The sequence below is a fragment of the Neolamprologus brichardi genome, chromosome 13, assembly GCF_056152115.1.
Source record: "Neolamprologus brichardi isolate AB-2024 chromosome 13, ASM5615211v1, whole genome shotgun sequence".
In the NCBI taxonomy this organism is placed as follows: Eukaryota; Metazoa; Chordata; class Actinopteri; order Cichliformes; family Cichlidae; genus Neolamprologus; species Neolamprologus brichardi.
In genome coordinates, this window is record NC_142116.1 from 25,721,848 (window position 1) to 25,740,275 (window position 18,428).

An 18,428-nucleotide genomic window follows, 5' to 3' on the forward strand; every position below is an offset into this window, starting at 1 on the left:
TATGTACTGAAAGTACAGCCACAGCCGTTTGCCTTCCCTCTCGACTTTGTCCCCTGTCACATCTGCTGCAGTATGTGGTTTGACCAAGTAAATTATATTTGCACGCTAAGCAACCTGATTTCTATAATGATGCACTTTGAAGTAAAGAAGGGCTTTTTGTACCCCTGTGTGTGTGTGTGTGTGTGTGTGTTCATAACGGTGGGAGGGAGAGATGTTATTTTGCTTTTGTTATGCACCATCTTTTCATTTTTATTCATACCTTTTGAAGTAATAAAAATGTATTGTGAAAATATGCATCGTGCCAGTAAAGCCTACAGGCTAAGGTTTTTACCAAACTGTAAATAAAAGATGGATATAGGCATTGATTCGTGAACTCACACTCATCATAATATTTCACCATAATATTAGTAATATAGCCAATGTGACATATTTTGGTTTTTTTTCTTTTTTTTTGTTGGGTTTTTTTGTAGCTATAATACCCATATTTGGACACGAATGTGGAGGTCTTAATTATTACAATCGTCTAATGTTAGCAAGCTTGGTTAGCAAAGTGCACTGCACAGATACAGATAATTTTAGGAATTAGCCAAATAGAAATCTCATTCAGGTTAAAAAGCTCTCTTTTTAGAGTTGCTTGACTAATATGCCAAAACACAAAAGGGAACATTAAAACAAACACAGAAGAACAATTAAAACTCTTGTATGGATGTGTGGGTGTGATCAGGCTTGTAGCAGAGAGTGCCTGAGTGCTCAGTCAGATTAGAAAATGCACTATATGTACCAGATAACTGTGCTGTAACCATAGGCAGTATAAAAGATGGACCACTGTAGTCATAAAATCCACCACTGGTTTTGCAGTTATTTTAAAGCTTCAATACTGATATTTTGGCCGCTGACATTTTGGATTTTTGGAGTCCTACATGACCATTTTAGATGGAAGCACAAGGTGCTAGGTTGCTACCCCTACCAAACTGCATCTACAAGCTACACTAGTACAATGCACACACACAAATATGTGATAACCAGTACCAAATAACAGACTCGTGAAATACTAGATTACTGATGCACATGCTTTAGTATTAATAAATGAATTGTGAATGGGTTGTACCATATAATAGTCAGATAATTGCATCAAATGCTCCATAAAACACCAACAGCACAGACTGTGTTGCATCTTCATTGGCTCCAGTCACCAAAGGTGAGACCTAAACTATCTATAGAGGTTTTGTAAAAGGATATAAATGTGCTGTCTCCAAAAGTGATTATTTTAACAAGTAATGGTTTTTGGAACCAACCAAACGGCTAATAAAGAAACTTGTTTTTTTGGCACTCCTCTGTTTTGTTTTTTTGAAAGCACATTCTTGGGCTTTTTATTAAGTAATATCATTAAAGTGCTTCAAAAAGCATCAATACCACTGGTGGAGAAGTCCAGTTAACTGAGAGTGTTTACTTTATATTTTGTAGGCTGCCAGTTCTGCATTTCGCTCACAGAAACTAGTGAAAGTCAAGTTAGTGTTGCTAACTGAGGTGGCGTGTTAATGATCGCGACCAAAAGCTTTTGCCCTATTTTGTCTATCAGCCTTTTTGTCCTATCCGTACACCGTAGTTCAAGCCCGGTTGCTTAGTAACACTCCCAAACTAAAAGCACTGACTGTTGGCTACTACAATTCAAGAAAGTATTTGCTATTTTCGATGGGTTGCTCTGTATTCAAGAAAGTAGTAGCTAAATGGGACATAAAGTAAAAAGAAGTAAATTGTCGTTACGTTAACGTTAGCTAAGTAACGCTTTAAAATGGACTTAGATATTCGCCAGCATCTAGCCAAGGCTAAAGAGAACAAAGGTTTGTCGCGCAGTCAGTTAAGTAAATGAAGAGTTGTGAAAACAAGCTTACTGTGTTTATTTTGTACATGCAGACTGTGGAGCTCTGCAGTCAGCCTACGATTTAATCAAGGGGGCAGCAGTAGTTGGAACCGGCGGACGAACTCCACGCATTGATCCGGAGTGGTGCGTCCTGTGCGCCGAAACTGGGCTACAGGTGAGAGAGGACGAGGAGTTACTGTCGAAGCTGTTGATGAAGAATTCACTTGATGATCGTTTTGCCACCAGGGTCGAGGTGATGAGTTGGAAATAAACAAAAGAAAAAAATGGTTGCAGTGCTAATCTTATTTTATCAATTAGGTATTGAGCATTACATTTTTATGTTTTAGTGTATGCTAAATTAGTCTGAATTATATTACTCTTCTTGTTTATTTCCTAACTGGAGAATCAGAGAGTACCAAGTTGATTAAATTCTGTCTCATAACAGGCTATGTTTATAGCTATTGTTCGTAGCCTATATTGTAGATAGGTGTGTTTATTTTAATGTATGAATCCCTGGACTTTCTGCACAAACATCTGTATATTTGGATGAAAGACTAAAAGCTACAGCAGGGGGCAAAATGACCTTAAAATGACTTTGCAGACTACCATTACTTCTTCTAAATGTGATGAAAACATGGCACATAACAAAAAAAATGTTATGTGCCATTGTTGTTTGTTTCCATTGTATGTGTTTCCATTCTAGTTCCTCTCTCAAAATAAAAAAAAAGTTTTGGGTTATCGAGTTGAATCAAAATACAAAATACTATTATTACTACTAATATATAATGGTCTTCTATCCTTCAAGCACAGGTCCTCTACCAGAGGCTTATAGCTTGAAGGTCCAGTGCATTATCTTTGCTGTTCCTAGGACTGCACTCTTCTGGACAGAAATCTCAGTTGTCGCTGCTGGTATCTGTTGGAGCCACTCACCCAGTTTTGGGGGAGTCACTGTACCAAGTGCTCCAATTGCCACAAGGACAACTGATGCATTAACCTTCCACATCTTCTCTGGCTTCTCTCATCCCTCTTGAGCTTCTCATTTTATTTCTTCCTGATGTTTCTATCACCTGGTATAGCCACATCTATCATTCGGCCTTATCCACCACTACTATGTCAGGTTGTTCGCATGCACATATCACTTAAAATCTCACCAGGTTTATGTTGATAGATCAGTGAATGCATCAAATTTAGATGTGTGCGTATTAACCTATAGTCAGCATCAGAATCAGACAGGCTGAATTTCTTTGTATGAAAGACTATAATGAGAACACACATTCTCTGAAGGTGCCTGCAACCTTGCTTTCCAACTGCTGTGAGAAGTGTTTTTTATGATGTGAGAAGCTCCTGACTGCTGAGTTGTGGCATAAGACATGGTGCTTCAAGCAGCCTCCTAGAACAAGAGATTGGCATCTGACTGTGAAGATGTGGAGCTTACATTTTATAAGTAAATGCCTGCTACATCTGTGAAAGCTCCTGAATTATTAAAGCTTCAAAATAAAGCAGGTCCTAGACATTTGGATGGGTTGTTTGTTGATTAACATCAGTGCTTTGTTGCTGATTGTATCTACAGGTATTGATATAGAAAAATCAAGGTAATAAAAAAGCCGGCAGGACCTCCCTGCTGGAGGACTCGTTTCATTATGTCACTGTTTTCGTGCAGTAACTTTAGTTCTTCTAATCGAGCTATTTTCCCAGTAGGGAATAGCAATGAATATTCACTAATACAGGCTGAGCTGTCCTAAGGCAAGGGAAACATATTTGTATAATGAAACACAGGGATATTCCATAATGTGATTTGTTCTCTCTCCTTTATATCACGCAGCAAGTTTTCTGTGAAAATGCAGCTTAGCCTGAAGACTTAAGTGTCAGTGAATGCTGAATTAGTCTTCATCCGCAGTACAGTTCCGTTGCCGTATTCTTCAATTTTCCAGAGAAGCATAAATATTCTTGTTGCATTAAGACGTTTGCTAACATACTAATCCATTGCTCATTACTGTCAGGTTTTACTTATTCAGTGATCTTCCAGCCTGACTTATTGTTCTTCATATAAAAGCTTGCAGAACAAAAATTTCTGCTGCATGATCATCTTCCACGATAGTGCTGCACATCACCGAGTATAAAGTTGCTGAGTTTGAATTAATTTTACAATTAACAGGAGGCAGTTTGTAAAACAGCATGGAATTAATTTGTCGTGCAAAAAATAAATGTGCACCTCCCCATACATTAGGCCCTTTTGCAATAGTTTTTAATAACGCATCATACAGGGAAAATTCCCGGTTACACGATCTAACTGCAGATGAGGCTGAATTTCTTTTTCTTTTTCTCTCTCTCCTTTGTGCCGCTCTGTCTCTGTGTTTTCAGCTGGGCTGTTTGGAGATAAGCGCAGCGTGCCTAAAGATGTACTTTGAAGGGAATCCGCCGGCTAATCAATTTCTGTGTCGAGCCTACCTCTGCCAGGGCCAGCTGAAGTCTCCGCCGGCCACTGGGAGTGTGGTGAGGACAGTAAATTGGACACATCCCCTCAAGGGTGGTGTGTGTGTATGTGTGTGTATGTGTGTGTGTGTGTGTTTCTGCGCCCCAGAGATATATACACATGCAATTACTGTAGCGGCATACTGTACTCATTTGCACTAAAAACATGCAGCAGCTTTGCAAACAAACTCCAGCGGTTTTACCATGCTTCTTTGGTCTCAAACAAATATTGGCCTTTGCTACATTTGAGTGCAGCTTAAAGGTTTTTTTTGCTAAACTGTTTGTCATTGTTTTTATTCTATGTCGTCTTCTATGTTCTGACAAGTTCTCATGTCCCCTTTTTGCATCATTTTCTATTTTAGGAGGACTTTGAGGAGGCTGTGGTGTATTTTCTGAAAGCAATTGAGATTTCAAAGCAAGAACCAAGGTATGAACCTCGAGTATGCTCGGCTTTGTTGTTACAGTGTCGAGAAAGATGGATGACCATTTTCTGTCGCGTACAGTTGATCATCTCTGATATTATTTGGCAGTTGCTGCCACAGCGGTAAGGTGCGCTGGTAAAACACTTAATGAAAGCCAGACATTCTCACCAGGGAATGTTGTTTAGCTGTGATAGGTTAGGCTCTGTCTGATGCGCAGAAATATGCTATGAAGAAGAATCAAATATAACACGATTTTTCATGCTTCACCCCGACCCCTTATTCACAAGCGGAACATTTTCAATGTGTTTTCATCTCAATTTTAACAGCTGACTGGATGCATCTGTGAGCAGGGTGAAACGGGTGATGCACATATCGATGCAATAATAGAAATTGTGACAGATGCGTTCCCTTGTTATTCGCTTTGATGGATGCGTTTGGAGGTACTCTGTTAGCCTTTGTAAGCGATGAGCACTGGTTTTCTTTGCTAATGAACTCATAACCTGTCAATAAAAAGGCTCAATGAGGAATTCCAATTAACACCAAAGGGAATACATATCTAATTCAAGCAGCCCACGCTAATGGACAGCACACACTCTGGTGAATAAATTAGCAGCGCTCAAACAGTCTCTTCACAAAGTTTTCTTTAAAACTGCAGCTTAAATTCATAAATTCCACTTATTTCACATCGAAAAGATTCAACGGGCCGCTCTCCTGTGGCTCATTGGTCGATTGTTAATCCACACACATTTGGAATTCACAGGACTTCCTCATAGAGAGCTGGCACTTGGTTTGAATTGAGTCGTACTAAGAGATAAAATGGCTTGCAAGTGTATCACATAAATAATTCATTGCTCAGTGTTTACTTTCTTCTGCATTTGATTTGTGCCTTACAGACTTCACTTTATGGTGTTCAATGCCTCGGTGCTGTACTTCCAGACAGTGCAACCTCTCCTGCAGCCGGGGCGGAGCCTCCACCTGGTGCCCTCTCTCAGGCAGGTGGTGCAGAGTCTGCAGGAGGTGGCAGACCACGACCACAGCTGGAGGGCTGAACTCATGATGCAAGTGCTCTCTTACTTAGACCTCATTAATATGTCCAGTTGTGATTTTGGTTCATACTCATTGAAAATTCATAGAGATAATGAACTGAGCTTATTAACCAGCAGTTTATTTATGACCACAGCTTCATGTAGCCTCAGTTAATGGCCTGCTTTTTTTCTTCTATAGAGTCAAGTATCTGTTTTATTCCAAGCTGTTTAATCATTTTTTCCGAAAAAAATTTAGTTTTATCTTTGATCAGAGGAAAAAAATGTATCATTCATATATATAATGTTGGGTCAGTGACAGATATAATGAGATTAACATGCTACATAGCGTGCTACAATACATCTGTTATAAGAATAAGAAAAATATGTCCAATTTATCATAGATTGTGAAATGTTCCATTGCATTTACCCATATATGGGTTGATTTGTATAAGTTAAAGACTCATTAGTCCAGATTTACTAATGCGTTGCACCAGTGCAAACTGGGTTTTGGTGTGGAAAAAAAGTACGGTTGGCACTTACAAAGGGAGCATGATAACCAGACTGAGTGTGAGGTGGGAACTCAGAGATTTTTGCAACTAATCCTGTTGTGCTTTGTGGAGGCAAATTTCTTCTCTCATGTATTAATCACATATTTAATCATATCACATTAGTTATAGTAATATCACTTTCTCACTTTACTATATTAAGAGTACCCCTGTCACTAGTTTGCATGCATGTGGAATGTTAACACAGTGAGGCCATTGTGATGGGAGACGTTAAACACATAGTGGGACTCCGTTTGCTTATCAGGGATGTAAATCCTTGGGTGATGGCCAAGCAGAAAACAAGGTCACAATTCTCTCTGTGAGGGAGAAGGTATAGCCCCCCCTCCACATTTGTGGAATGTTCTTTGTCTGTGTCTCTGTATATAAGATGTAAGGGCAGTGGCCAAAAATCAGAGCGGATCCTGGTGTTTCACTGGGATGCTCTCTCCACATTGCAATGTGTTAATTAAACCCACTTCAAATCAAGCTCACTGGGTGTGTTGCAGGTTATTGTTAAAATTTCCATAACAGCTTGTATTCTTGGAAATTTGTTTCTTCGGGTAAAAAATTAGGAAGAAGAACATTTAAATCAAGCATGCAAACCGATTGACAAATGTTTGCCACACAATTTACTGACAATTGCACTAAAATTTAATTCTCAAAAATGAACTAACTGTGTCTGTGTTTAAAAATCACCCATAAAACTACCCACGCCCATAATTTGGCCTATTTGGTGATTGCACTTGCATGCTATTTTGCTCCCTTTAGTAAATTTGGATCATTGTGTTGCTATATTATGTACATTAATATTAGTATTAGTATGACAGGAAGTCTAAAACCCAAGCTACATATTGACCATGGAGGCAAGCATTGTCTGATATCCCTGTGGTGGGATAAATATATACATATATATATATATATATATATATATATTGCCTCAGGACAGTCAATGTCACATTGTAGTTGTGACTAGTGTTTTGTGTGCATCCACAGACGAGCACAGTTGCAACCCAGACCACAGTCCTTTCCTAAACCAAACCAAACTTAAACTGAAATAATAGAAATATTCTTGAACTGAGTACAAGAAAATAAAAGTGAACATTGACTTTTGGTTTTACACAGAACAAAATACCCAGTCTGTCAGGTGAAGCGGATCCATACATCCACCACCAACCTGCTCCTCACATTAACTTTGTAGCCCTGACTTCTGAAAGCCTTTCTACTTCTGAGTGTTTTTGTCAGCAAGCTTTTTCTGCCAGAACGCCCTAAAGGCACCTTCACCCACTGCTGTCTTTTTCCCTAAGATAGTCCTTGAATAACATGACTTATGTTGTAGTAACAACACCAGCACAGTAATATCAGATAGCTCATGCCACACAAGTGTGAACATGAAAAGCTTCAGAAAAGAAAGGCTGTTATTTGATTATTGGCATATTAATTACATTAAATGTTCAGTAGCATAGAAAAACTGAGCACTTGGCTAATAGCACTTTGGAGACTGTAAAGGTCATCTTGTGACACATGCCCACATGTTTGCTCTCTGTCTCTGTTTCTGCTCAGGCACCTGATCAAATGTCTTGTGGACTCGAAGAAGGTTGAGGATGCAACAAGTTTTGCAAAAGTTACAGAAGAATTCATCAAGTCGCATACTCCAAAACTTTATCCAGGACTCTTTACTTTATTGGTAAACACAGCATGTTGCTTTCATGGCGGTTTTTGGTCGCTTATACATTCAGTAATAACTAAATATATCCTCAATATCTACTTTTTAGGTGGATACTTTTTAAGTAGATATTGATATATATATATATATATATATATATATATATATATATATATATCTACACAGAAGTGGTCTAATAAATTTATTAAGTGCTGTAAAACTACCTTAAAGGTTTGCGACATTGCCCCAAATAAAGTTCAGAGCTGTACTTCTCCTGTGCGTGTCCAATTCAACACTACACCATGGCTTCATTAACGTGTCCAGTTCTCTGGCTTGTCCTGACAGAGCAGCTAACAAAGCATTAATTAGAGTAGACATTATAGATGCGGTAACACAAAAAAAAAGTGTGTTGATACCTACTCAACACAGCAACATGATTGGCTCATGTTTCATGGTTGAGCTTCTGAATCACCCTTGGGGGCATTAAGAATTTGATTGCCATGTATCAGACCTCAGAAGGAATGCTATTTAAACTTTAATTGTATCTTTATACAAGTGTTATAATACACCATTCAGATGTCTTCAGGAGTCTTATTTGCACTACATGCATAACAATAGCTCGCTAAACTCCTTGATGTTGACATTAATCATAAAATTCAACCCTGTCATAACCTGATATTAAAACATAACTTCCGACTTCACTCTTCTTAGGTGCGACACCAGCTGTCAGACCGTAATGTCCTCCTGGAAACAAGCAGGGAATGCACTACGTTAGCAGTCATTTACAAAATGCAGGAATTAAAAAAGTAAGTTTCTGAGTTACATTCATATAAATGTTTGCTTTTTTTTCCTGCTTGGACATTGCTGAAGGGTTTGTTTTGCTGAAAGCGTTGTTTTTGTGCTGTCAGGATGAAAGTCCTTTGCATTTTTATCTGTCGCTAGGAAAAACAAGATGTACGGTGTCACCAAAAAGTAGCACTTGATCTACTCCAGAAATGCTTGCTTTGGAGATTATACTGTTTGAAAGCAGGCTTTTCTGATTGACTGCATGTTTATTGTTTTTAGAATGCTTCTAACAATAGAGGCAGGTTGAGTCCTAAACCTGATCAGTTATGACATTGTTTAAAGGTCTAAAAATTTAACCTGCGTACGTCTTTATTTTATTCTTTGCAATGTTATGTAGCGCTTAGAGTGAGGATTTTATTGTGGGGTTTTTTATATTAAAAATTTTATGCCTCCAGATACATTTAAAAACTGGGAGACATAGGTCAGCGGGTCCATTATCCATTGGCTCTCAGCGCATCCTGTGGTGGCCATGTTTTTCTGCTGGCCTGAACACATTTGTAGTACAGTACCATGTCTGCTGGTGTGGCGTATTCTTGTACAGTCCCATCCCCCAGCCCATTTCTGCAGGCATGTACTCGACATGTCACAGCTCCTTATGGCTCCTCATTTCAGTGTGACAGCATGACTAAGTCAGACTCAGCCGTCGTCAGCACCATATAGGTTATTTAGCCTAAGGTTTATGCACTGTTTTGTGTGAGTCTGTTAAAGGGCAAATGAAAGTATCAGTTTAATTCTGGATGCTCACATGCATGTACATTAATGTAAAGAGAGTTTTCCTGATGTTGTAGCAGGTTGGGAGGACTTAACAAGGACATGCTGACAAAAGAGAATTCTATTAGGCTTGAGGAGATTTTCCATCTCTTGGTGGACTGTAGCAAAGAGCCTGCTACACCTCTGAACTCCAGTCCTCTTCAGAGCTCAACACCCATCCAGCCATCTGACAGGTCTGTGACCTAAAGTGTCCTGATCGAATCTCCTGCGAGATTACCTTTTATTGCTCCCTGTTCTCTTCCTAAACCTCTCTCTACCATAAACCCACACATGGCTATCCCAGGGGCAGTACATGTCTCAGATTACTGTACTGAAGGATTGTGAATTGTATAAATTATGTTTTATCTGGGATTTGCAGAGTTGCCTTCCTCCTGGAGTTGGCTCTGCTGGCCTTGCAAGTGAAGCATCAGAAAGTAGCTGCCGACTGTCTGAAAGAGCTAAAGTCGTCGGGAGAAGCTGTGAGTGTCCGATATTCTCTTAAAACCTCGGGCAGTAGGGGCAGAAGATGTAACTGCACACAGTTTACAAATATGCAAATTTATGCATGGATTTGACATTAACTGTGACCTATTATGCCTTTCCTTATTTTTTGTCATAGGTACAATGGTGAGCGCTCTTATGTAACGTTTAAATAATGAGGTTAGCATACGTACAGTTAATCGCTTTAAACCGGGACTCAGGCTTTAGACTGCTCTCACTGCTCTGCTGTTTCTGCTCTTGGCTCCCTGTGATGTCAGTGAGAGCACATATCCCTAATTTTTGTGCCCACAGAAGCAGTACCCCCATACTGTTTAAACCTTCTGTTTATAAGGAGCCGCCAATCAGAAGAAATAAGGGAGGATGGGAACTAAAGCAGTTTGTTTCAGACAGTGGACAAATTGATGGGAAAGCACAGAATAAATAAGGATTATTTTGAGCTGTGAATCGTGCAAAGCTATTCTAGTAAAGGTTAATAATAAAAACAGGCCCTTGACAATACGTGAGATTAATTGCGTTTGACTTACAGTAACTTAGCATTCTCAAAGTTACTGTAAGTCTGTCACTGCCTATTTAGAAATGTGAACTTTTTCTTTTGCCCAAATCTGAACCCGTGGTGGCAAGTCTTATTATCAGATGAGCCCAAAATGAAGTGCTTCTTCATTCATTTGCTGACATTATTTAAAATCTCACTGTCTTCATTTTTAAAATGTAGTTGCTGTAAACCTTTTCTGATATACCAGGAGGCCACGCCCAGACTTTGGGAATATCTGGCTTATTAATAAAAGTTACAGAGATGCTGCATTTTTCTTTGAGCAATATAGAACATACAGGGTGTATTTAAATCTGCAGCCGTTCACCAGCAGCGACTGAAAAACCCACTGTCAGAAAGAGCAGATCCGTGCAGTGACTCTAGACATGCTTACAAAAGTGAGACACACTGAGCATTTGTGAGCACTGTACAAGTTTTGTATGTAAAACTTTACCTTTAGCCATATATTTTAGAATTTACCACAAGCTTCTGTGTTCATTCAAAATGATATTTTTTTTTAAGTTTAAAAATTCTAACCTTTTGAAATCAGATGATTTTTTATAGACCCTACATTTCACTTATACAATCTCTTTTTTATGCTTTGTATGTTTTTTTTCTCCTGAGTGAATTATGTGGAATGACAACATAATTAATGATGCTGCATATGGAGGATCTTCTGCCATATAAAATCTGGTGATACAAATTTGTACATTTTTCAGCCCGTCCTCTGATTGCTGACCTCACATGTGTTATTTTTGTCTTTCTAGAGTGTTAGCCAACGCTTAGTAATGGAATGTGTCCAAGGTGAAATCAACCTCCTGAAGAAAGAAGTGAAGATGAATGACTATTCCAAAGCTAGTGTAGAGGTGCTTGGCCATATGTTTGAATTATCACCCATATGTTTTACCCTCATGTTAGAGCGAAAGCAGCAGATCCATTAGCAGATGCTTCATTTAATAATTTTTTTACAGTAAAATGGCTTGCTTATTGTCATTAAATTCAGAGATCTGACTTGAATAGGTATCTCTGACTAACTGCAAGTCAAGATTTAGAATTATAATCATCCTAATATAAGTTCTGCAGTTTTTTCCCCTGTAATGAGAAAAAATGATGTTGGAAAGTAGGATCATGTAATCTCATTATACACTGCTGCGAAAACTGTCACATTTAAGAACTGGCACATACAACATATTCAGCCCAATTTAATCCAAATTTGCTTGCCAAGTGATGGAAGTGTTGTGCCGTCGTTGCGACAGGAGAGATTCTCAATCTGTAGTTGTTATCCCACAGGCCCGGCTGAAAGAGATAGGCAAGCTGGATCAGTGGCTGCAGACTGCAGTGAGGGGGGGGGGCCCTCAGGCTGTGCAGGCAGTGTGCGCTACACAGTGGAACTTGTGCCTGCCCCTCTTGCAGCACAACCTCAGAAAATGCATCAAGACACCTCTGCTCAGGGTCGCTCAGGCACTGGAAGAGACACAAAGGTTTTCATCTTTTTACATAATCATTGTGGCCTTGTGTGCATGTCCTCGAGCTGTTCGGGCTGCTTTTCGTTATTGTACTCATGTTTCACTGAATATGTTTAGCTGAGTGTTGCCCTCTTAGAAACTTCCAGTTTAGCCATGATTTGATATGAGAAAGTCATTCTTTGCTCAGAATAATAATCACACACAGTTTACACAGACCTATACATTTCCTTACTTCCACAATATATACTGGTGATAAAAAAAAGTACACAATCCGTCAGTTCTAAGATTACATAATAATAAAAAGGCCTTAAATTATAAATAAATGCACACCTCTCTTAAGGTCTAAGCTTTAGTTACTGGACAGATGGTGTCACATTTGACCCTCCCTCTACATGGTAGACTCAGGGACTCCAAAGTGCCCAGGTTATGGGACTGCAAAAGAAGCATAAATTGTCACCCCTCCTCCACTGTGCTTGAAAGTTGTGAGGTTTGAGGTGATTGCTCTGATATGCTCTGTTTGATTTTTCATCAGCTGTGGCACTGTGCGTAATCACCAGACATCTCTGGTGAGATCAACTTCGAGCTGGTCTGTCCAAAGGATATTATCCCTAAAGTGTTTTGGTTTGTTCACATGCACCTTTGCAAAGCTAAAGCTATGTGCGCGCAGGAAGCAATTCGCCTGTTGCACAACATTAGTGACCTGATGGTTGATCACTAGTGGAAATTCCTGGCTACAGTTGCCTAGGTAACTCTAATATATTTAGTACCCTGTCAAAAGTCTTTCACTGGCATGCTGCACTCTCATTGGACTTCCTATGGCCTCTCATCACCATGCTGCTGTGAGCTGCTTCGTGTAGAATGATGGACTTTGAGTTGTTTAGAAATGGCCTCATAAGTCTTCCCACACTGAAAAATTGCTGCTTTAAGATCATTCCTGATATCTTTCCTCTTTGGCATTTTGTTAGCACACACCTGAACGTTCCAGACATACAAAATGATAAAACGTCTGCTTTTAGTAACGTGCTCACACTTGCTGATGGTTTATTAATCAAGTGCATTTGATTAGCAGCACCCAGCTGCTACTCACCCTCTTAATTCTTGGAAAGGAAAGAGTAAGGCAGTACTGAGTTTTTTTTACAAACTGCTTCTTAATTTTTATCTTCATTCATTAGTGTTAAAAGAAAATAATAACACAATGTAGCATATCATGTGTTGTTGTTGTGCATCTGAACCTGTATTTTCATGTTTTAAAATCTGCTGAGAGCCACTTTATTACATTCTGATATGTAGAACCTCAGAATTTAGAAAGGATTTACTTTTGCTTTTTTACATGACTGCTTTAAATCACACTAATTGTGTGTTACTATTCCAGTATGTTGTTGGAGCTGCGCTGTCAAGTCCACTCAGAGCTGGCAGTGACTGAAGAGGAGGAGGGGCGCCTTGAGGCTTCTTTGACTCACTTTCAGAAAGCCATGCTGCTGGACAATGGGACACAACAAGAACGCCTGTCTTCAGCTTTCCGCCTCCTGCAGCTTAGGCAGACCCTCTACCAAACCCCTTCCCGCGTTGAGGATAAAGCTGCTATGCTTATGCAGCAGGTTTCTTGCCCATCTGTACTGTGTAACATTACACACCAAACAAAAACACATTTAGAGTAGGCTGCTGAAAACAAGAGTTTTTACTTAAGCTAAAGAACTTTGAGTTAAAACATACCTGACCTTTCTGGGTATGGTGTGGTAGAGCTTTAATAATATGCTCAAACGAGTTCACTTTTAAAATATATGCTTTGCTTGAATGTGGTTGCTGAAGGGCTTTAAGAGTCTGTCTAGTCTACAAGTTAATTCCCTCCTTCCATGTCTTTCTCAGGCAAGAGACATGCCGCCCCAAGATAAGACAGACTTTCGACCCGTCCTGGTCGCTGTGGGCCTTCTTTTGGCCCCTGATGATTTTCAGATGGTCCTGGATGCAGATGACACTTCAAAAAGTACAGAATTCTCTTTCTTACTTTCACTTTTCACAAAGCCAAACTAAGACTTTTTCTTATGTTGGATTTGCAATAAGATGTTCTCTTGAAACAGACGTCCAAATGAAATGAAGTTCTTTTATCTACACCAGGAATAACGCACGTTGTTAATACTTCATAAAATGACAGTATACATGCTTGAAGGACAGGTTAGCCTAGAAGAAGAAGCAAGTCATATTGTTCAGCTATACCTTTGGGACAGTTATTTTGGAGCATAAATGAAACCGAAATTAGACATTATTTCTTTTTCACCTGGAAGTTACAGTTCTGCTACTGTCTTTGCTATTTATTCTGTCATAGAAATGTGACAGTGATGTACAGTAAGGTGACAGTGGCTAGTGATGTCATCTCACAGCAAGATAGCTCCAGGCTTTTTGTGTGGAGTTTGCATTTACTACCTGTGCCTGTGTGAGCGTCAGGTACTATTTCTCAAAACATCCAGATTAAACTTAACATGGTTTAACATGGACGGGCGATTCGAAATTGGCCATGGATGCATGGTAATGGTTTACTGTGGCAATCTTACTTCTAGGGATGCAACGATACCAATTTTTTCAAACCGATACGATACCGATACTTGGATCTGAGTACTTGCCGATACAGAGTACAAAAAACTATACTTCTACCACACACACACACACACACACACACACACACACACACACACACACAAATACAATTAATTGGAAGACAGGTTTTATTATATTCCCTGTCGATAAAAAATAAAATCTTAATAAAAATGACCACAAAAAAATTTCAAGTGAAAAATAAGCACTTCTGTTAAATTATTGCAGAGTCTCCACATTGTAATTTAACAAAATATCACTGAACTATTGGCACTGTCTCGAGCTTTCAGAATAATAAATAAACACTTCTGTTTGGAATAAAATAAATACAAATTAGGTTTGCAAATAAAATAAACTTTTAAATTATTGCAGAGTGTCCATATTGTAAACAAACAAACAAAATTATTATTATTAAATAAATAATAAATAAAATAATAATTGGCTCCCTAGTGGCCAATCTAAAAAACTACAACAGAAATGACAAGCCACCCTCTGATTAATGAAATAAGTTGGTATCGGTTCATGGTATCGGTTAACTTTTACGAGTATGAGTACACACACATTTTACAGTATCGGCCCTGATGCCCGATACCAGTATCGTTATCGGTGCATCCCTACTTACTTCTGTTAGTGAGTCATATGGCCTAGGACCAGGAGACCATATAAATTATTGTATAATCACATCTGGAACTGTAACATACATATGTACTAATGCTTCACAGCAGAATGTCTTTGTGAGCAACTTGATCTTAGATAAACCCCACTGATTTGTGCTGACAGAGCCCTCCTACATTTGTAGTACGCACCTGGAATGCAAACTCATGCAGCAATTGTTTAGTCATAAGTAAAGTTGGCAGTCGTTGCATGCAGGCTGATTGGATGTCACAGACCTACACTGATGTGCACTGATGTGTTGCATTTAAATTTGACCCACAGTCTTCAGAGATACTTCCCGGGGTCACATTGAGCTTTTGTTGTTCAGTGGTGTGCAATTTCTCCGGAAAAAAAAAACTGCTTCGAGAGTGTGTTCTAGTTTTGCTAACAGTGAAAGCCACATCGACAGTGTGCGATGAATCACGGAGCAGAAGGGCCAGAGCTTGGGGGGAGCCTTTGATCTCGCACTTGTTCAAGGCTCCTTGCTTCATAGCATCAAATGAACATTCAGCAGTCCTAATGACCCGGGGAAAAACTGACAGCTTGTCAAAGGGCTCCTACTGCAGGCACGGGTTAAAAGCTTTGGTCCCTAGAGGCACCTCTTGTTTTTGTCCATGAACCTTAAGCATGCCCTAGTTGAAGCCACTTAATCATTGTGTTGTGAGCTTCAAAGCCAGCACGTAAAGTAACCCTTGGGACTACAAGAATTAATTAAGTGCACCGTGGTGCCACAAATTTTTTTTATAGTTCCTAAGATGTTCATCAGTGAGAAGTGTGTGTGTGTCTGTGTGTGTGTGTGTGTGTGTGTGTGTGTGTTTGAACTTTCAAAGTGAGCACACCGGCACTTGCACATTTCGCCGCTCTACACACAGTCAGTGTATTCATAATTCAGCCGCATATTTGTGTTGGTGCAGATGCATTTCAGTAAAAATTTGGAATATGCTGCCATCTAATCTGATTACACTGGACTCAGCAGCGCTCCTGTTAGCAATGGAAATAGGCCGTTTTCTCTTCAGTGCCCTAGGTTGTGTTTCCTTTTGCTTACGTGGATGTTGCATAAAACAGATAGTTGTGCAGCTTTGTCATAATTTCTATGCTGATCTTCTGAACTCATGTAAGCCTGAGAATTTGTACATTAGAATAAATATGCCTTTTATTCATACCTACAATTTTCATTACTAATAAAACGGGGGAAAAATAGAAAAGCTTTTCCGGTATTAATCAGGTTCGACTTATGCAGTGTTTCAACATTTGTCTAGTTCCCGCAGGCGGTCTTGGATCTGGACCAGTGACTCAGCTCGCTGCAAAGGCTCAGCATCACTCTACATCCATACAGAGGGTGGAAGGACACCTGGACAAACAGGGCAGCGATACAGATCATACAGAGAGGTGCGTTTTTGCAAATGCAAGTCTATTAATTTTGCGCATGTGCTGTTGATGTATGAATGTAAGCAAAATGATCCTACCAATGTAAAGTTTTCTCAGCGGTTAGTTTTAGTTGTCACACCTCCCAGAAACCCAGTTGGCAAATTGCCTATATAATCAGACTTTTATGGCTTGTTGAATTTATTACTTCTTGCTTTTACCGAATATTAGATGCTAATGAATGTTTGATCTATTGGTCCTCTCTGCTGTTAAAGTTGTTGTGTGACTATAACTCTGCACCCTTCCATTTCATATCCCTATTCAAAGCGCATAGCTGATTTCCTCATGTCTGCCCCTGTCATTACCGTTAAAGAGATGTGCACGTCACTAATGGCAGACTTAATGCTCAGGAGACAGCAGAACCATCACAACTTGAGAGCAGATTTTTATTATTCAAGACCCTGCAAACAAACAATATTCGATCATATACAACACGTAGCTGTACCCTTGTCCCAACCTTAACCTTTTCAAAAAGTACTTATCTGTAATTTATCTTTATTTCGTGGCTGTTTCAGAGTGAGGCTGTGGGCAACATTAGCGAAGACAGCCAGGAAGCATGAAGTTTGGGATGTGTGCCGAGCTGCTTGTGGATTCTGTTTGCTTTATGATGACGGGAGATGGAAAAAGACTGACAGTAAGATGATGAATGATCTTAAGAGTAACACTAAAATAACAGAAATATTTCTAATGCTGATTTTCAGAATACAGAATAGTAATGAGAAGTCAGGCTTATACTCCTATGGCTATAGTTTAGGTTTTTGTGCTATTGCTAAATACAAAAAGAGCAGGAGAGCTGTCACTGATTGTTCACATAACATATTTTGCTAATTTTCTCCAGCGCGCAACTACTCAGAGGGGGAAAGCTGTGCACAGTGTCTTCACGGTTCCAGTGAAAGTCAAAGCTTTGTGCACCTGCTGCGCCTTTTAGCTGAAATTCGCTTCATTAGTGCTGAGGTTTGTTCTTACTAACTAATACACACAGCCTCTCTTCAGCTCCTGTGTTGACACTCCAACAGGTTTCTTATAACTCCAGTATTATAAGGTTGGCCCTTTTGATTAGTCATTACAGGCAAGTATTATAGAACTATAAAATAAATGTGGAGCAAAAACTTCTTGCACAATGGTCAACAGAACGAGAGGAGACTGAAGAATGTTGTGATTAAACAAACACAGCGAAATGCACTGTCCACTTTGTTAGGTACACCTGTTCAACTGCTGCTTAATGCAAATTTTGACCGGTCCAAACTGAGCAACAGAATGGGATAGAACTGTAATGTAAGTGACTTGAATGTGTAATGGTGTCAGTGTTCTGAGTATTTCAGGAACTGCTGATTTTCTTGGGTTTCTTGGTTTCTCTTAAAATGTAATTCCAGCATGATCTGAAAGCGTATTTTGAATGATATAGTAATAACTGAAGTTGAAGGTTTTCATGTTCCTACTGTAATGTATATTCAGAACAGTGACTGGTGTAACATCAATGGGCTCATATTCCTTCTGTTTTTCATCATTAAAGATGGTAGATTTATTATTGAATATGTTCTTATACAGATCAGACACAAACTCTTCATACTGAAAGTTGTTTGGCTCTAAAGGCTCCATACCTGGTTTGTTAGCCACCAGCTTTTGAATTAAACTTTATTTGAATTCAGATGTTTTTGTTATGAGGTGTTCATGTTCATT

General features: G+C 39.3%; 1 protein-coding gene across 7 annotated transcripts in view; it reads left to right on the forward strand.

The window, feature by feature from the left end:
• The first annotated feature begins 1,617 nt into the window (after nt 1-1,617).
• Nucleotides 1,618-18,428, forward strand: part of cfap46 (cilia and flagella associated protein 46) — a 65,649-nt gene continuing 48,838 nt past the window's right edge. For 6 of the 7 annotated variants that reach the window (XM_087850367.1, XM_087850371.1, XM_087850368.1 and 3 more), the window contains exons 1-16: nt 1,618-1,841; nt 1,915-2,036; nt 4,223-4,354; nt 4,696-4,760; nt 5,649-5,813; nt 7,886-8,009; nt 8,700-8,794; nt 9,623-9,778; nt 9,964-10,063; nt 11,382-11,480; nt 11,905-12,095; nt 13,453-13,678; nt 13,947-14,064; nt 16,583-16,712; nt 17,264-17,382; nt 17,587-17,702. In XM_087850367.1, coding sequence (XP_087706493.1) covers nt 1,793-1,841; nt 1,915-2,036; nt 4,223-4,354; nt 4,696-4,760; nt 5,649-5,813; nt 7,886-8,009; nt 8,700-8,794; nt 9,623-9,778; nt 9,964-10,063; nt 11,382-11,480; nt 11,905-12,095; nt 13,453-13,678; nt 13,947-14,064; nt 16,583-16,712; nt 17,264-17,382; nt 17,587-17,702 — 2,007 coding nt within the window. In that variant the 5' untranslated portion in view covers nt 1,618-1,792. Of the gene's footprint in view, nt 1,842-1,914; nt 2,115-4,222; nt 4,355-4,695; nt 4,761-5,648; nt 5,814-7,885; nt 8,010-8,699; nt 8,795-9,622; nt 9,779-9,963; nt 10,064-11,381; nt 11,481-11,904; nt 12,096-13,452; nt 13,679-13,946; nt 14,065-16,582; nt 16,713-17,263; nt 17,383-17,586; nt 17,703-18,428 lie in introns of all 7 variants that reach the window. The other variant, XM_087850373.1, reaches the window with a different exon arrangement.